The 19986-nt window shown below is 36.0% G+C and overlaps 2 protein-coding genes across 3 annotated transcripts; both read right to left on the bottom strand.

Moving 5' to 3' along the window:
* Positions 1–447: 447 nt before the first annotated feature.
* Positions 448–8877, bottom strand: LOC147389663 (shaggy-related protein kinase theta-like). 2 transcript variants are annotated; one of them, XM_086417706.1, is made up of 13 exons: positions 8552–8877; positions 6668–6922; positions 6189–6281; positions 5474–5533; positions 5079–5351; positions 4862–4936; positions 3165–3221; positions 2947–3087; positions 2321–2371; positions 2134–2229; positions 1942–2025; positions 1006–1108; positions 448–871 (listed from the first exon to the last, which is right to left on the bottom strand). In XM_086417706.1, the coding sequence occupies exons 1-13, from the start codon at positions 8609–8611 to the stop codon at positions 810–812; spliced, it is 1410 nt and encodes a 469-aa protein (XP_086273832.1). In that variant the 5' UTR covers positions 8612–8877; the 3' UTR covers positions 448–809. The 2 variants fall into 2 exon arrangements, with proteins under 2 accessions (XP_086273832.1, XP_086273833.1); XM_086417707.1 differs by having other exon boundaries at positions 6668–6917.
* Positions 8878–12379: 3502 nt separating this feature from the next.
* Positions 12380–17971, bottom strand: LOC147389662 (homeobox-leucine zipper protein ANTHOCYANINLESS 2-like). The gene is given in 10 exon segments (XM_086419532.1): positions 12380–13127; positions 13130–13271; positions 13382–13755; positions 13841–14018; positions 14726–14938; positions 15027–15128; positions 15350–15997; positions 16104–16221; positions 16309–16517; positions 16627–17971. Coding segments are annotated over 10 exon segments (2301 nt in total). The 5' UTR covers positions 16717–17971; the 3' UTR covers positions 12380–12900.
* Between the last annotated feature and the right edge of the window lie 2015 nt (positions 17972–19986).

Here is a 19986-nt window from a genome sequence, read left to right as displayed (position 1 = left end):
TTTCACATCCGTCACCTTGAAATTCAACATTCAACCAAGTCAAGTTGACTTTGCCAAGTTTCAAATCGACTTCACCAGCTTTAAATATATGAGTTAATTGTCGTTAAGATAAAATAACCCTAACCCTTCTATTTAAACAGTCAATCATCGTTGGGATGTCATTGCATTTTATCACTAGGAAAATGTATATTTTTGACTGACTTAAATTTCTTTAAATCACTCTTACCATAAAAGTTTTCAATGAAAAGTATACTTTTGTGTTTTGGGCCAATCTAGAAATTATCTGAAAGAGAGACAAAAAGAAATTCATTATTTGGGTGACGTTTTCAGTTTCAACAAATCGAATCAAACAAACTGAACAACAAACCAAATGATACCAAAATTCATCCCTAGGTTTCCATTTATTCAATTTCCATCATAATGTGTACAAATTCTGATAAACAAGGGTGGAAGAAATGGAAAACTAAATACTCATAATAGAATATTAAAGGTGTATTACAACTATGAAAGTAAGGCGTAATAGATATAATGTCAGAACATCATACATCTATTGGAACAAATTACATTCCTTGTGTACCTTGTACTAGTGCTTGGAAATCCATCAGCAAAGTTCCACAGCAACCGGACTACTATCCAACATCGGCTATGAACTGTCCTTGTCACTCTTACCCAGCTTTATCAAATCCAATCTTCAAGGCTTGGCCGTGGGCTCTGGGGTATTGGGGAAAGCAAGCATTGCGTATAGAGAGGCTGTTTCACATCAGCTTTTTTTTTATTAACTAATGCCAGATTACAGACAGCTGATAAACTTATTTCTTGACAGGCTGAGGGATGAGACGCTGAAGCAGTTCGGGAGATGCGCCAGCCAGTTCTGTGAGAGGTTTGGCATGACCAAGTATCAAAATAATTGGGTTGGCTAACTTAAAACAAGAGAACTAGAATAAAAAATAAGAACAGAGATAGACTAAAAAAGATTGGGAAAAATAGGAGAGTAGATCACTTTACCTTGAGGCGTGAAATTGAATAGAGGGGGAAGGGGACGCCCATTAGGCAAGTGTGCATTTTGGTCTCTCAACTCATCAAAGAAGGGGTGCGTACATGCCTCCAACTGCAGGGGAACCAGAATGTTAGTTACAAAAATAAACACGACATCCATTTTTTTCTGAATGCTTCCTTGGCTTGTTTCAGCCACATAGAAAGATTTATATCAAGCAATTAGAGGCAAAATAATCTAATGGAACATTTGTTACGAAAGCATTACTAATGGAAGATTTGAAGAGAATACCCAAAGATGAGGTTTCTTCAACTGAATCAAATTTTATGAGATCAACTCAACTTTTTGACTTAGAATTGGGCTCAATTCCTGCATGCAAAACCTTGTGCATATATATTCTCTAAACCAAGTATTAGTAGATTTAACAATTGCAAGGCAGCATCTGAGACAGGTCAAAATATTATGTTGTGTTGTCGAACTTAAATTAAGAGCTGTTAAGGCAAACTCCCTGCATGGAAATCTCTTGGATTTTCCTTTTTTCCTATTTTTCTTAAAGAAGTGGAGATGCACCAGTTGTTAAGCAATTGATATAGCATACTGTTAATTGCTTTTTTACTTCTTCAATTTCCGGTTCTTCATAATATGTTTTTTAGTTATTGATTGCTTTTTAAGTTTTATAGTCACAAAACTTCCTTTTTAACTTTTACACCTTTACCTATATCCAGCATTCCATGCATGCACACACCCACAAGCCACACCAACACTCATGCTATCACCTTGAGACATGTTCACATGTGCGCACACACACATACATGTTCATACACACGCAGAAGGATAAAGTCTTAGCATTTTTATCAGAAGATAAACATGACAACAGCACTCTATCAAATACACGTATTCCTTAGACAGTACAAGAATTGAGAAAAGATAACTAGTTGAATTCTTACAGCGGTACAACGTAAATTTGGTGAATACTGGAGCAGTCTTGATACAAGATCAACAGCTTCAGGAGGCATTCTCTTGTTAAAAACCTGCAAAACTTGAAGGTTAATATTGTCTTCGACGGTTTATGAGATGATTGCAGTCAATATCAAGATAGATCAAATGAAAATAAACCCTCCGACAGATTTATTCCAGACCTTGTGCCATGGGTGACCTTTGATTTGAGGAAATTTGAACTCTGTGTTATTTGGATTCATGCACTTAATCTCTTCTCTGGTTGGAGTCCCCAAAATCTGATATGATGTTAGAAAAATCTCAATTAAGAGACAGCAGAATGTGAACTAAGAGCAGAAATAAAATGAACTATGCCAATTGCCAGTAAACCTTAATGACTTGCCCCAGCTGATCAACACCACTTTCTCCAGTAAATAGAGGCTGAACATCACACATCAAACATCAGAAGAACCCAAAGTTAGAATCCAATTGGTTTAGCGTCAATGATACTAAACCAAGCAAACCAAAACAAAGGTATAAAACTATATGTCGTGTATATTAATGCGAATATAGGTAGCTATTCTGCAATACTGCTTGATTCATCATCCAATCCATAATCTCAAAATGATTAAGGCATGAGCAAGGGAAAAAAAATGCTAACAATAGATAGCAGGAAAGAATGAACAAGAGGTAAATAGTACCCTTAAAACTACTAACTCTAGAGAATCAATAATGAAGTGAACAAAAGGTGCACACATAATACATTCCACATGCATATGGCATATGCTACCAAAATAAAACACTAAAGAAAAGCAAAAACATTATAATCAACATGTAACTCACAAAGATACAGTAAGAAGAAAATAAAGTGACCAATATCATGAATTGTGCATGCCATAACAGTACATGCCTTGTCCCCTGCATATCGGACTAAAAACTTCATGAAATTGTTTATCAACTGAAACTCGATAAATCCTTCACCCAATGTAATTTTGTAGTTCAGACAGCATATGTACCTGTCCTAGGAGCAGCTCAGCTAAGACACAACCAACGGACCACATATCGATCGCTGCTGTGTATTCCGTAGCATCAAAGATTAGTTCTGGAGCCCTATAAAACCTTGAGCAAATGTATGATATATTGGGTTCACCAGGCACCTACCATTAGGCAAATAAAATGTCAAACCTTAGCATATCATAGTAGCAGATTCAAAGTACAAGAAGAGATAACATACCAACATTTTTGCACTACCAAAATCACAAATCTTTAGCTGATGAGTGTGGGGATTGACCTGCAATATAAATCAAAAGCTTTCAACCAAAATTTCTTTGACCAAGATTCAGAAATAATGCCCAGAGGAAGTATTTGATGTAATGCCCATGCACAATTATTACCAGACATTAACTAAATGACCCTGCTTCAATCATTATCATGTTCACCTGAAACAATTGTCTGATAAAGATACTTTGGGATTGGGACCATTCATCTTCGAGGATTCAAATAACTGAGCCAAATGGAGTATCAAGGTGATATTTGTTAAGTTAAATCTTTGGAGAAATGTTTCAGTATTTGATATATTTTCAATAATTACTGAAAATAAATGTTTTCCAACAATCAATTGAATTCAATAATACCAAAAGAATCACAATAACTGTACTGGATGTAATATCAAGGTATGAAATTTTGACATAGAACTCTTCGAGATGTGTTTTGTTCAGAAAAATGTTTCTGTTAATGATATCTCTTTTTTAATGATCCATATAATCAAATCATAGCAAAAATATCAGAAGCATTTCAAAGCCAGCTCCGCGAATGTATCAAACACCACTGCAAACTGTCATAATAGAGCACAATAAAACAATACTTTCATTCTTTAAAACAGATTCAAAACAAAAGTACGGTGTACACACATCATCTGACATGCGACAGGGACAGACACATTGAGACCACCAAAAAAATTAAAAGAATAAAATGTTATAACATACCAAATAACATCTGCATTTGAAGATATGAAAAATAATATCAGGATCAAAGTAATCTGAAGTTGAGAGTAATATGAAGTTTCATTGTTCCAAGAATAGTTGCGGACCGTCATCAAATGTGTTTAGAGGTTAGTTATTTCAACAATGAAAATTGCTCACATTTATAATCTCTCTTTAAAACTCCATCCAACTTTGTGGGCCTAAAGTATTGTCTCTTCAAATCCACTGGTTTCCATCTCCATGAGTATTCCCAGGCATAATGGCTTCTCCCAGTTCAAAATCATGACAGCCATGATATCGATGACGAGGACACGTATAGATCCAGATGGTATCCAACATAATTATTCCAGCATTAAAGTGGAAGGCCATTCACAGCTCTGATTTGTAAGCCCCAATTAGAAGCTACATTGTCTTGAAAACAACTAGACCAGCAATCATAGAGGTTGAGCAAAATTCTAATGAGTATTGCTTCTGTTTAATTGTTGATTACTTATTACATTTTTTTTTATAAGTAAACAATTTCATTTTGATTACTTATTACTACTGAATGAAAAGTACAAAAAATAGCATTTTACTTGCTGAGAATGAAACCTAAACAAATTATGCCTATGTATAGTCTACATTCATTTAGAGTAGTGGAATAATCAACAAGAAGTGTCACTTAGCTAAGTGGTAAGACGTGCGGAGAGTTGTCCCCACGTCCTAGGTTCAAACCTCCTTGAACCCATACTTCTTATGCTAACCACTAACCATATTACTTGTCACTAACCACTAATCAAGCATTTACCTATCCAAAAGAGTAGTCGAATAATCAACTGAAAAAACTGGTCAAGAACATATGGTAAATCTAGCTTTTAAAATACTAACCCAGATAACTAAACAACCAATAATAACTTATTGAAGTACCAAAATATCAAAGACTGTGAACCAATATGGAACAACATCATACCAATAAATTTTGTGGTTTGATGTCACGATGGCATACACCAATAACACCATGTAAGTAAGCAAGAGCACGGCACATCTACAAAACAAAAACAAAATAACTTAGACCAATGTGGAAAAGCCCAGAAAATTGTACCTACAGTAAAATATAGTAAGCACTTTATAATCAGATTACAATAAAAAGAAAATAGTACAATCAAATGCATAATGTGACAGTTCACCTGGTAAGTATACAATTGTACATAGATAAGAGGCATATGTTGGTTCATCCTGCTATAGTGCCTCCCAACTCGGTAGACGGTCTCAGAGACATACTCCAGTACAAGGTTCAGGTACAGTTCATCTTTATCAGTAGTTGAAAAGAAAAAATGCTTTAGCTGAACGACATTAGGATGGTCAAGTAAACGCATAGTTTGGAGTTCTCTATTCTTGTATCTCTTATCCTGCAGAACCTTCTTTATAGCAACTGCTTCGCCTGTTTCTAGGCACTTGGCCTGCCATAAAAAATTAAAATTATTAAACAAATTTCCAAATGTCAAATGCAATGGCACGATATATAAAACATGTGATTGAACAAAAAGTTGTGTTGTACCACATACAAATGAGTTTTGTATACCTGAAATACAACACCAAATGAACCAGTGCCAACCACACGTTCTGCCATGTATGAGATTGTCTGCCATCAAATTAAAAATAATTGTGTTATTGGATAATTGAATTTTTACCCCTCAAAAATGAATTACAAAGAATCTTTTGGTTCAAGTTAACAGATTTGGAACCATAAACAAAAAATTCAGTCAGCAGGTTCAAATGGAAAGCCAATTAGCATGTGAAAAAAAATTTAAAGTTATGATTCCTGAAATTTTAAATTTAAGAGTGTGGGTGTGTGTGTGAAGGACGCCGAATCTTTCGGATAAGGCTTCAATGATGATGGTGGTGGTGGTGATGCGTGTGTGAGAGGGGGCCATATATATCAAGCAAAACGGACGGTTTACCAAAAGAAATATAACATGAGAACTAGCTGTCATGTCAAGTCACTATTTTTATTATCAGTATCATGTCAAGTTACTATGTAAAACTATATGAAACACAAGTTCAATGAGTTAAATCGAAGAAAGGAAATAGAACAAAATGAATTCTGCAACGTGATAATATGGCAAAAAGCAATCCATCACATTAACAATTCAGCAGCATGAGTGAGGTACAATGATGAAAGAATACAAGAACTATGCACTAAATTAGCTGTGGAAAGGAGAAAGACAAGGCAAATGACAGGCAACAGCAGCTATACCGCCAGTGAGAAACAAATTTAACCTAGAACAACAGATCACCTGCTTTGGCTGACCATTTAGACCACCTATTGTTGTTGCAATTATTTGACCCGTCTCTGTTCCATTACCGTTTACAATAGTCACTTCCATATCCTGTATGATCCAATATTACAATCAATTACACTATGATGGAGAAATGCTATAGGCAGTTATTGACCTTCAAATATCTACAAACCTAGTCCACCGCAACCAAAAAAGCACTTTTTTTCTTTTTTAAGTTTCTTAGGGAGGAAAAAAATTTAAAAACAAACCACCAAAATGTAGGTGTAATATAACTTTTCTTTGTGAAAAATGGTGTGGTTATATAAACTTTAAAAATAATAATTTCACTTGTGGTGGGGTTTTATAATAGGATGATCATTATCTGTAATCATTGAGTTTGGGGTCCAGTCATAATATAATAGTGTGCTAATATCACAGCCCTAAAATGAAAGGGAGCTTAAAGTAAATACATGATTAAATGGAAAACTAAATTGCACCTTATCATCATGGCTACCACCTTTATCATCTCTGATTTTCATTTCATGCATTTCTTTTGGAAGCTGATCATAACCAGGTTTTTCTGTTTTAGCAATCGAAGAAATACTGGATGTACTCGCATCAGTTTCCAGGGAGGTAGAATCCACGTGCTGCCCCAGGCCCCTAGTTGTTTTCTCCACAGAATGGGAGCCACCATTAACATCATGTTCTACTTCCTGATCAACCTTCACTCTTTTTGTGCCAGAATCCCTGCTCTGATACAAAACAAAACTAGAGCTTCTTTATAACACGTAAGGAAATCAAAGAGGTTAAATATATGTCATAGAAATTATCTAAAAAGAATTGTAGATTTGTAGTGTAGGTGCCTCTTGCTTATAAATCCTATCGGAAGATTTGTCGAATATTTCTTTGTTCAGAATGAAGTGTAAAGCAGTATTGTAGAAGGTGGGCCCAGACTAAGCACTCACCTTGCTATTAAACAGACAACCAAGTAAATAAGGAATAAGACTACGCATGCATGGAAGCTTGCAACTATACACATAACAATTAAGTTTGACAACATAAGCTTAAAAATTTTGTTAATTTATACTGAATTGGTCTTAAATCTAACAATTTCCTCTTGGTAATTATTATTTACTAGCATTGCAAACTGAAATATTAAGCTCGATACGGTCTTAATTAAATAAACTAAGTAAAATAGGAAAGAAAACACTCAAAAGTGTTCAAAACCCTGATAAAAAAATATATTCAAAACTCCAAATTAGGTTCTTATGGGCATCACACCAACTAGGTGCTTTAAAACTTTGATGGAAATTGTAAATAATATCGTGCAAGGACCTTAGAAATAAGGTTGGAAATCATATTGGCTAATGGTATTGAAGTAGACAACCAACACATAATTCAGTAAGTCTCTCACCATATAAGAGAACTGTTGTTCTATGTCTTTTATTCTGTCCTTTAGACAGGATCTAAATCTAACTACAGTTAGGATAAGTTCCCTATTAAGAACCCTATAAATAGAAAAATATGGGATGATTTTACATTAATTTGGTATTCATCTTCCAGGGTTTGAGAGAGAGAAGGATAGGGTATCAGAGCTTGGGTTTGGGATTAAAACTTGAATGTTTCTTCTTGTATAGTTCTCCTTGGATCTTATAGTGAAGAAGCATTGATCAACCCATCAATGTAGGCATCTTTGCTGAACCACATAAATCTTGGTGTCCTTTTGGTCTTGATTTACATTTCTTTTTTCTATCGTTGTTTTCACACCTATTTTTTCTACATGTATGTTAAAATGGGGCAATACAAGAAAAGTTCAAATAGACGTTATGATCATCTGAGAGGAACCTATGAGTAGCCATAATTGATGATGAAATATAAATATAATAATAATAATAATTAAATAAATAAAAGCAATTGCGATGAGTGAACCATGTGAAAGGGAGATCATCGACAATGAGAAGGAGCACTCTAAATTAAGGGCCTCGATCACCAGTTTTTATGCCAAATAAAGCAATCCAACATGCACTAAGATTTATGTTAAAAAAATGTTTCCTTTAATCCTTTTGCATGATCTTATAAGCTCAAAGTTATAAATATATATTATTCGAGATCCCAATTCTACTGTTTGCCATCTTAAGATATTTGTTTTAGGTTTCAAAGTGATCGACAAATGAAGATTTAGATAAACACATTCTAAGCTCAAAGTTACCTAGACCTCGATTTTAGGAGAAAATTTATCAAAGCCCTCATCAGATTAAAAGAAATTGAATATCAGTCAGAATCAGAAATCTCTCTCTAATAAGAAATCTAAAGCACAAAGATCAATATATATATTAAAGAATGAGATTTGGGGGAAAAAAAAAAGAAGAAGAAAAACTTACAGGATCAGAAACTGAAGATCGACCAGAGGCAATGCTCTTGAGCCGCCGCATCACATGCATGATGATCTACCTCCCACACAAACAACAAACCCTAATTCTTCTTCTTCTCTGCAACTCCAGAAAATTAGGAGCAAAAGAGAGGAATCTCTCTCTCTCTCTCTCACCCTTCGTTTGACAGAGAAACGAAAAGGGGAGAGAAATGGAATTTTAGAGAAACGCGAACCCTTTCCCGTCCACTACTGCTCTCTCTTTCTTTCTTTCTCTCTCTAACCCACCTATCTCTCTGTCAGGGCGCTCCCTTCTTTGTCCTCTCTCTTTCCTCTCGATTTTTTTTGGTCAAATCCCCCAATCATTCTTCTATTATCCGTACATCAGTCAAACACAAGGTTACAACCGTCGATTTATTATAATGTAAGATCTAACGGTATATAAATGAAATTACTTGGCATAAGAGAAGTGAAATTCCTAAATTACCCTTGTTTTAAAGAAGGTTTTCGGACAGAATTCAAATGGAACCGGAATATCCGTGAATTTGTCTGCTGGAGTTAGTTTTGCAGTTATTTAGCTCCGATTAGGCGCGTTGGAATCGGTCCTTTGATATCAAATCAAAGGCTTATTGTGTGTCTAATGAAGTAAGACCATAGGTTTAGTAACAAATCTCAGCCGTTAATTTGGGATACTAATACCATGATGTCATATGAGATGTGATAGAGACATCTTATCCTCTACTTAAATTAGGTAAAATGGTAGTAAGTCAACGAAAGCTCTATTTAGTAGACTAGGTAAGATTGGGTCGGGTTTAGCCCAAGTCCAAAACGACTTTCAATGAGTGGTTAGGGCCAGGTTTCAAGCCCAACCCTAATGGGCTTATATTGATTTTCAAATTCTTTAAAATATGAAATTCATTTTATGTTATTTCTATCAGAATAATGATTTAATCTTCATCCTAGTTGAAACATGATTTAGATGAAAGTAAATTTGTTATTTTCTTTTTCTTCACTATTTCGATAAGTTGGGGAAGCACATGGTGTAGGAATTTTACAATGATAGTGGAAGAAATTTCTTCGAGAAATTTTATTTTCAAATGGGATAATATTGTAAATACGAATTTGTAAATTGTTTGTGTGTGTTTTTTTTGTTCGGTAGGTTTTCGAGTTTTCGAATTTTCGAGACATCCATTCTTCTTTTTTTATTGTCAAAAAATGTGTCTAATATATATACATAATAAACAATTCAAGCTTAGAATAGAAGCAATTGTTGAGTGTATATTTTCTTTCACTCTCAAGTTTGCCATACCCCATTTAAGCCCCGTGAGCCTTTTATATTCATAGTTCTCCCCTTCTCCAACAAATCAATCTTTTGGAGTAGTTTGTTAATTAACATGATATCAGAGCACTAGGTTCTATAGGTCACGAATTCAAATTTTTGCACCCTTATGGGTGCGGGGAGTGTTGAGTGTACATTTTCCTCCACTCTCAAATATGTCATATCTCGCTTAAGCTAGTCTTTTGGAGTAGTTGGACTATTCATGTCATAACAATAGCAAGAAAAATGCAATCAAGCTATGGACATCAGACGATTGACAATTTAACCAAGCAATGGATTATAGGGGAGTCATGATATTTTTATTGAATAGCATTATAGATAATTAAAATATGTTCACCATTAAAAACAATGTCCGTTTTAAGTTGTCAAAGGAAATGGGATCACATCTTGGGTGAGTGATTGATTCATCCAATCAAACTCAGAATCGACGATTTTTATGGTATGAACTCAAATCTCAAAGATATTTCTATATAATTCTATGCAAATTCCAAGCAATATACCATCCTCTTTTATCTATTATAAGCCAAAACCTCAAAAGTGGAAAGTATACATTTTGACGGTTTCTCCAACCATTGGGATAGATACTTATGGTGTGGGAGGGGACAGAGATATTTTTCTTGATTTCATATAGCAAACAAAACCAATGATAGAGCCATCTTACCAAATAAAAATTGCCAAGAAGTCTACTAATATTGCAGCTTTTGTGGTACAATTAGCTGTAGTTGCATGGCCTTATGTCTCTCTTCCATATGGGGGTGTGGACCATCCTCACTATCACCCTCTGTTGGCATCTAAGGACAGTTGCATGTGAACCCTCCCAAGTACCTTGACTTCTTCGGGGTATAAGGAAAAAGGAAGAAACATAAATATTCAAAGTGATTTTACGGCTGAGTACTGTAGCCCCACGCACATATGATATGTCGTTTACTACAATATTTCGAAGAAGATAAATCACATTGTTGGCTCTAAGTTCTCTCTTTGATTCGTGTTGTTGTGCTGTGCTTGTCTGTTATCGAGGTGAAAGCGTGGATTTTAGTATGACTTTTCATTATAAGCCCCACAATTCTTACAGTTTGGTTTGATAACTTGGTAGGATATGGGTATGAGTATGAGAATGTAGAAAGATGTGATAGCATATCTTTGTATTACTCTTAAAAGTAATCAGAATAACACCCCCTTTATTCTTTGAGTTTAGAATAATGTTGAAGTGACCTCAAGATTGTACCTCATATCACATATCCCGATGTAAAAGTGTATGGGAACCATAGATGATTTCATTGAGATACGAATCAAAAAGCATCTATGATTACACACACTTTTATGTTAGAATGTGTGACATGAGGTACAATCTTGAGGTCACTCGAGCATGACTCTTACAAATATGAAAGGAACCTTATTTGTACCACATCGAGATAAATATTATATATACTATATAGCTGAGTTGAAAGAAATTAATATAAATATTAATAGAGCTCAAAGTTTAAAATCATCGTCGAAGACTGCGGAGGTGATTCTGAGTTACCTCTATCAATTCTACCCTACAACAGTGTTGAATGCTTCTTGCTCCCTCCGTCATCAAGTGGCACAGTGTGGTACTTGCCAAGAAGCCTCTGATTCTCTAGTTAGCTCATCAGAAGAAAAAATAGATAAATTCTCCAGCTTGCCCCAAGGGAAATAAGATAATTTTTCCTTCAATCTCTCTCCCCTTATAAGGTTTTCCCCATAATAGGAATTACCCTTCTTAATCCCTTCAAACTCGGGTTCTAGTCATGGAAAATCCATTATCCAAAAGAAAACTCCATTGAATTAGAATTACCTCGCGCTTGGATTCTTGGGATTTATCCTTTAAATTATTAACCCAGATGATAGACTGAGATATACTCATGCTTACCTTTACCCTACTCTATAGTTAGAACAGGAATCTAACTTTACCTTGACGTGAAACCGAGCAAGACAGGGCTGCTGATCTGATCTGAGTACCACTTACTTGGAGTAAAAGCCTTCATGATCTACTCTACTCTTTAACAGGATCTGGACACTTGTAAGGCTTAGATGTATTACGATTTTTATCCTCTACAAAGACTAATCTCATATTTTAGCTCAACAAAATTGTTTTTCCTCCATTATATTATATCAAAAGGTTAGCACATTATTTATTAGTGTGATTAGTACCTTCAATTTGTTGCGCGGGTCAGGCTATCAATAACTCTAGTCAGGATTTCATGTGAATGATTAATCATATATGAGTAACCAATAATTTCTAAATAGAACTAAGAATAAAATACTTGAGGGACCAATACTATAAAGATTGGATTGGATTTGGAAATCGGTGTCTTGATGCAATAAAATTTGGATCAAACCATCAATTGGGTTTTCTATTGGATTTCAATATTAAGATCCAGATCCAACCTCGCAAAAATTAGATGGATTTGGTTCAGACCAAATCTGACTTAGTATAGAATAAACTTTACATATTTAAATAAAATATATAATATCTTGAATAATTTCTCGCATTTTATAGTATTGGGACATGATTATCTAAAACCGAGATCCGATGGATTAGATTATCTATCAGATCATTGTTGTATCAGATCCATGACAAAAACTATATCTATCCCAATCCAGAGTCACGCAATTTTAAGTCTAATCTGATCCATTGACAGCTCCGAATTACAAGGGCTCGCAGCAGCAGCAGCAGCGGATCAACCCCTATGAAGCTACACCAAACAACACTACTGTATTTACAGAAATGCCACCCACTACAGCATTACAAACATCAAGTTTGAACCTAGCACAACAAAAGATTGACACTACTGGACCCTATGTAGAACCTCTTCTCATGACCTTGGAAGTCAATAACCGAACCACTGAACAAGGATTCTCCAAGCTCGGTTTGTTCTTGTCTTGGTCTGAACTGCTCCCGACCTAAAACCTTTTACGATTTATAAGTTAAATAAATAAAGAACGCCCATACATAACCAAAGAAAACCGGGCATTATTAACATATCCTGCACCCATAAAAACTAACTTTCATGGTGAAGGGCAGCTTTGATCTTCTGTATGGTGCATGATATGAGGTTGTTCACCGTCTCCACCGACTCCGCCGTGAGTTTGGCTGTAGGCATACTATTCATCAATATCTGAAACCCAACAGTCAACAAGGACCCACTACCAAACACCATCCCATTGCAATTGTTGTTGGGCCCACCAGATTGTGGACCATCGGGAAGAATAGCAAATCCAGAGGGAGAAGTGCCACACAAGCTGAATCACCACCACTCATAACAGTATCCAATGCTGCCATGTCAACTGGGGCGTACACCACGAGCGACCCTGATTCGTCGTTGAATGTCTCCTGCAGTATCAGTATGCTGCTCTCATTTGCGTTCATGTCCTGTGAGGCATTAACAAGGACATTTTACAAATTCTACATAAAACCAAATCTTAACACCAGCAACAAATACAGAAAATAAAGATAGGACATGACACAGGAATAGTACTCACGGTAGAGCGAAGAAGACAGACGCAGTTGCCCTGATCCTGGCCCTTATAAAAGTTGGCCATCTTCTGCATTGGCCCACCATTCGACAGTATGTCCCACTCACTTCTCAGTCGTTCATCTCGCAAGAAATCAAATAGCTTTTGTGGTGACACGGGCAGCCAGACAGATGTAGCAGCGCTCAACACCACACCGAGTGGCTCACCCGGGTCATCCACGCTCTCTCGACTCATCATCCTCACATCTTGATCCACATTTCTGGCACAAATCTTGTTCCATTTGTGCCCCTTAGAAGCACACACCCCAGCACAGAACTTAGCTGTCATGCGCTGCGCCAGCTTCAATACGCTCCGCCACCCTCCACTTGGGCCCATCGCCGCTATACCATATCATACCCCCCACAAATTAAACCCAATGCAAAAAAAAAATTTAATTAGAAAACCTGATTTAAAAATATGACATACCAGTTTGATCATCTGTGGGATTGGGAACAGTAGATATTAGAGTTGCAAGGCACTCACATTGCCTCTGAAGCGTAGCTACCCATCTTTGGGCTCCAAAACCCATACCGGCACTAATAAATGGCCGATAAATCTGGTGAATTGAGCTCTCATCATATTCTGCATGTTCAACCCATGTAACCTGCGTTTAAATCTTGTCGTTAGCGCACAAACAAGCATCCAAGTGTGCGTGTGTGAGGTGAACTTGGGTTGGAACCAGGTCATTCACAGTTAAGTGAGTTAAAAAAATATTGAAGAGACGGTCACATGTGGGAATAGAAGCATCAAATGTATATTTTATATAACCAAAGCAAAGATTATAAAAGGCCTATGTAATTGGAAATTGCTATGAAGTTAATGCCTTCGAGGTTCAGAAACAATAGTAGATGTGTCTATTAATGCTAAAAATGTTGGTAGAATAAAAAAAAAAAAATTGTGTTGGGAATTGAAGATTATTATAGTCGAAGTAGAGTTGAGGCACCATCAAAGGAAATAAAATAGTCTTTGTAATGATCACAACTGACAAAATTCTTAAAAGAATGAGCTTAAAGGCCTTGAAAGTACAAAAACCTGTGACCTTGACTTGATTTAGTTGAATTAAATACTCTCAATAAGCTCCAAAACTGTTGTTAAACTAAGCATACATGTATAAGAGTTAAAGGGGAGTGTTTTCTGCTAGACTTTGTATCTGGTTGGTCTTCTCAACATCCTTGTTTTTTTAATTAATGAAATTATACTTATCGAAAAAAAAGAGTGAAAAGGGGAGAATAGCAGAATACCCAATTCAAGAACGTTATCGATGTTTTGAAAGAAACACAAAATAAATTAAATAAAAGAGAAGCATATTACCTTGGAGTATCCATTAGGCATATCTTGCACTAAGCAGCCAGAAGGAAGCCTCCTATAACTCACAAATGGGGGTGTATTTAAAGTATCTCGATTGATGTTGATGGACACATCCACAACTGCCCACACCCCCTCGGCATGCTGTTTGCAGAAACGGATAAAATTGACGTCACGAATTGGGACCAGCGGAGAAAGAACTTGAAGCTCCGCATGCATCTGCAAATGAATTGGGGCTATGAATGCTAAGGTACTAACTGATAACACCAATGAGACTATCAATGTACAATTTTTTAAAAGAACTTACTGTCTGAAGTGCACCATTTCTTGTTCCATCTACACCGCTTGAGATCACTTCAGTTGTCAAGGATTGTGCAATCATACAAGGAAACATTTCCACCCATTGATTCTATTTGATTAACGAGGATGACAAACACATTCGGTTACTAGCAGAACAAATTCATTCAATTGTATAGACAAATTAGGTGGTAGAGGAACCCTAATAACTATATCACATTCCTCAAAATATCGATGCTTGTTTTATCTCCAAAATGGTACAAAATATATATTTTACCACTGAAACAAAATCCAAGTAACAAACATAAACAACTTCAGAGTTGAAAAGCTTACCGCATCCATTAATATCTCTACAAGAGCCAAGCTGTTGATAATTAACATGCCGGACTCCCTTGTTGCTTCTGTTACAAACCCATTCGGTTTCCTTCCAATGCAAGACGGAAACACCCGTATGTACTCTTCATGGTTCAATGTTTCCCTCCCTCCTTCCAAATTAGGGAGCCAAAGGGGCTCATCAGTTTGCGCAATCTTGACCAACTCGTCCATGGCAGCAAATGCAAGCTCCCAAAACATGGATCTCTCAAGGCCTTCCACACCAGTCGAGAATCGGCTTGGAGGCACCACGGGCAATGCACTCGAAACTCCACATCTGAAACCATTTCCGAGTGGTGGTGTTGCAGTCACATTGCTCAAATTACACAACCCATTGCTTCTGACTGCGGGTTCCATGGGCATCAGAGAGGGAATTGTGTTGGCCAAGGATGAGACCGGCATTCCCGAGAACTTCTCCGCGAGGGCACAGACTCGGTCTAACTCATCCTTCAAACGGGCATTCTCAATCCAAAGATTTCGCTCTTTTACAGGGCCACCACAATTGAAGCAAATAGGCCTTCTCATAGCCTCCCTCATCGACATATTCTCCACTCTAAGCTTCTCATTCTCATGTTTTAGTATTGAAATCTCTTGACGCCCCATTTGGGTCTGGTTTAAATAATCAAATTTTGAATTCTAATTACTTCAAGAAACAGACACCAAACATGAATAACAAACAAGTAAATTAACTAAAGAAGCTCAGATACCAATTTACCTTCATTTGAGTGCGTTTGTTCTGGAACCAGAACTTGATTTGTTTGTTCTCCAAGCAAAGCCTCCTACTCAGTTGCCGCCTTTGCTTCTCATCTGGGTGTGGGCAATCTTTGAAGAAGCTTTAGAACCCAATGAGCACAAAATCAGTAAGGTTGAACTGTTGAAGTCAAGAGAAAAAAAAATTGAATTATAAATTAAAAGCTTACCCTTCGAGTTCTTGGATTTGTCGTCGGGTGTGGCGATAATTTCTCTTCTTTCTTGGTGACCTATCGATGTCTTGATCGTCTCCTGATGGGTCGTCTCCCACCATGAAACCACTTGCAGTTCGGCTCTCATATTCGTCTTCATTAAGCCTACCAACTACTCCAGACTCGAAAATTTCCCCAATCTCGACTTGTCCATCCATGCTTGTTTGCTGCTTAAAATTTCGTTAAAAAACCAAAAATGAAGAGGATCCAAATTAGTTTAAGAAAAAAATACAACAACAAGAACATTGAAGAAATGAGAGAAAATAAGAGTCGAACAAGAGCAAGAGAAAGGGCTGAAGAGCTGAACATAGGTTTTGAGTGGGAGTGAGGGACGAGGCGTAGCTGAGAAATGGCTCCAGCAGACATGTTGTTGTCGAATAAACCCCTGACTCATACAAAAAAACTTCCTTTTAAACTCTCTCTCTCTCTCTCTCTCGCCTCTACAGACCCACGTAATGCAAAACCCATAGAACAAAGTCCCCAAAAGCACTAAAAAAGGATGAAAAAAAAACCAACTTTATTGTCTCCCTTGATGGAATCAACATAAAGCTTCCATGACCAAGAGTAGAAAAAGAAAGCTCAAACACGAGAAAACAGAGGTGGTCAACTCAACTCACCCTAACTTTTTCTTTGGTTTGGACGTTTGGTTTTGGAAAACTTCGAATCGAAAAGACCACATGACTTGTGCTTTTTTTAGGAAAAAAAATTGTACGACAGAAGTGAAAAAAGTAGACTTTTTAAAACCTTTTTGACTTTTTCTCTTTTAGAGATGTAGAGAAAAGTGTAGAAACAGAGCTGTAGATCCGTGGACCCCACTTTCTCTCTCATTGGACAAATGTCGGCGTTTGTACTGGAACGCAAAATTAAATTATTTACGAAAAAGGTCTCTGTACTGTGCAGATTTCACACTAAAGTCAACGGGGCACTCGCTTTTCGAACACTTTATTCAACAGGAAACCCTAATTCGTCTGCTGTTCCCACTTCCCATCACTCCAGTGATGCCGTGTAGACTCACCGTCACACGGTAGAGGATTCAAACCCTCATCCTCCTCCTCCCACGTCTCAACACGTGCCACGCAACTCGCAATCGATCCCGAGATTAAGGCCTAAAATATATCCTTTCTAAAATTTCTTTAAATTGTTGCTTGCGTTTCCCGAGTTGAGACGTGGGAGAAGAGTTTCTCCCAAATGCTCTTAACACATTTTCTGACGTGATAATATTAAAATCATAGATTTTTTTCTTTGAGATACATAAGGAAAATGATCTCTGATTCTATCATTGACACTTCAACAAACGTATAAAAAACGTTAAATTGTCATTAGTCAAAATAGAAATGAGATAAAACAAGAAAAAAATGACATATGTACACACACTATAGTTCGCATGTAACCGGTGCGAACATTCACTTTGGGGGTTAATGAGGTAAAAGAAAAAAAATAATAAAATTAGAGAGATATAATCAAATTCTAAGTTTAAAGGGATAAAAGAGAAAATATAATAAAATTAAAGTAATATTATTATAAATAAAAAAAAGAGGGGTGAAGGGAGAGAAGAAGAGTGGAAAGAAAAACTTTGAAGGGAAAGGTATAATTAGATGGGACATTTGTCCCTCACATAATTGTAACTGAATGAACGTTAATTCTTGTAAAATTGCAATAATGGTGGGTCCTACAATTGTGTTTTATCATATATATATATATATAAAAAATTATATTTGTAATCTGATATATAATAAATTAGACATTTATTCCATACATAATTATACATTGTATGCTGATGAGAAAAAAAAAAAAAAAGAGTCAGCTGATCAATGTATCTCCGTGAAAAAAATAACACATTATTAAAAAATAATCATTTTCATCAAATCCTACATTAAACAACTAATTGGAGCACAAACAACCATAAGGCCATAAAAATGAACTATAAGCCCAGGAAAAAAATGATTAATTTTTTATTTCCTTAAAAAAAAAGGTATTTAAAACATACAAAACATGTTTAAAATGAAAAAAGTCGTGTTTTAAAATTTAAAAAATGTTTTTTTTGTTAGATTGAACTTTTTTATTGTTTTAATCGTTAGAGGTACAAAATGCATTTTAAACAAAATTCTTTCAATTTCGAGAGAAAAAAATGAGTTTTTTTTGTTACTAAGGTCACAATGAATCTGTACGATACCAGATTAGTATCAAACCACTACCACCAAAATATTTACATTAAATTCTATGTTGGATTCGATCTGATTGGATCAATGAATCTTCAAATCGAATTTAATCTAATTAGAATTCCATACCATCTAGAATCGATCTAATCTAAGCATCATCAACTCTATTTTTTAATAAAATTGGATAAAAGGGTGATTTGAGGAGGAGGTGGAAGACATAGGATTTGAGGAAGAAACCCTGGGGCTGGGGCTGGGGCTGGGGGGGGGGGAGAGACAGAGAGAGATTCTTTTATTCCTGTTAAGCCCATTTAGAGGTTTGAGAGACGAGAGAAACTACAGAGGAGGAAAAAGATTCGTTTGGGGAGAACCTTTGAAGGAAATGAAAAGAATAAGAGGAGAAAGGAATTTAATCGATTTTGAAGGGAGAGACAAAATAGATATAAAGTTTTGGTGGTGAAGAGGATTTGATGAGTTGTAAGGCAACCATTCGACATAGATGTAGGTTTCAAGAAAGACGCAGTTGCAGAGGGTATGGCAATAGAGATGTAGTTGCAGAGAGCATGTGGATGGGTTGAGAGAAAGAGAAAAGCGTACCTGAGAGAGCAAGAATGAGGGTTTGATCTCTGGGAGAAGATGTTGAAGACGATGGCTTTCAGGGGAGAGAAGGGGGGGCATTTATAGAGAAAGACGAGGGGTTGAACCTTCAACTTCATAAATGTAGTGGGTCACACACCTGCGCTTTCTTTTAATTCGACTTAAATTACTCTCTACTCTTCTTTTAATTCTTCATAAATGTTGAACTCAAAAGGACGTTTTTATAAATCACCGGTTCGAATATTTATCGGATCAGTTTGAGGTTAATCCAAAATGGATTCGAAAATTTAACGGATCTTCAAACTTCGTTCCCAATCCGATCCAAAACACCAAATTCTAGATCGAACACTATTTTTTTGGATAGGATCGAATACCTAATAAAACCTAAGCCATTGTTAGCCATAATCTCGTCGATTTAAATGGTGCACGTGTACAATTCTCAAAACTCATGTCATGTCCCATTGACATTAGTCTACTCTAATAGGCTAATGAAAATTGAATTAAATGCCCTCGTATGCGATCTTGAAATTCTATCTACTTCATACTTCAAGTACAATATAAGATTATTGAAGAGGTAAAAGAAGTTTGAATTTTTGGATAGAAAAATCAAAGGTTTTTAAATTAAGGTTAAAGATGAAAGCCTTTATTTCATTTTCATTAATATATAATTTTGGATTAAAATTTTCATTGTAATGACAATTTTAATCTTGTTGTTATGTGCAAATTATAGAACCTTCTTGATTGTAAATATTAATATAAACAATTCTTTCTCACAAGAGCTAGTTAATGGGTGTTGCTAATATGTGCCATAAGAGCATCTCCAACAAAATCTTTAGAGACTTAAAAAGTGAAAGTGTGTGATAAGTTGCTCCAACATACTTCT

Source organism: Akebia trifoliata, chromosome 12, assembly GCF_017979445.1.
Source record: "Akebia trifoliata isolate Shusen 1 chromosome 12, ASM1797944v1, whole genome shotgun sequence".
Classification (NCBI taxonomy): domain Eukaryota; kingdom Viridiplantae; phylum Streptophyta; class Magnoliopsida; order Ranunculales; family Lardizabalaceae; genus Akebia; species Akebia trifoliata.
This window is presented reverse-complemented; position numbering and strand designations above follow the sequence as displayed.

Coding starts and splice junctions, on each gene's coding strand:
- LOC147389663 (XM_086417706.1), bottom strand. CDS start 8,611: ATGCATGTGATGCGGCGGCTCAAGAGCATTGCCTCTGGTCGATCTTCA. Junction 6,923..8,551: donor GATCTTCAGTTTCTGATCCT/GTAAGTTTTTCT, acceptor GTTTTGTATCAG/AGCAGGGATTCTGGCACAAA. Junction 3,222..4,861: donor TCAAACCACAAAATTTATTG/GTATGATGTTGT, acceptor TTTATATTGCAG/GTCAATCCCCACACTCATCA.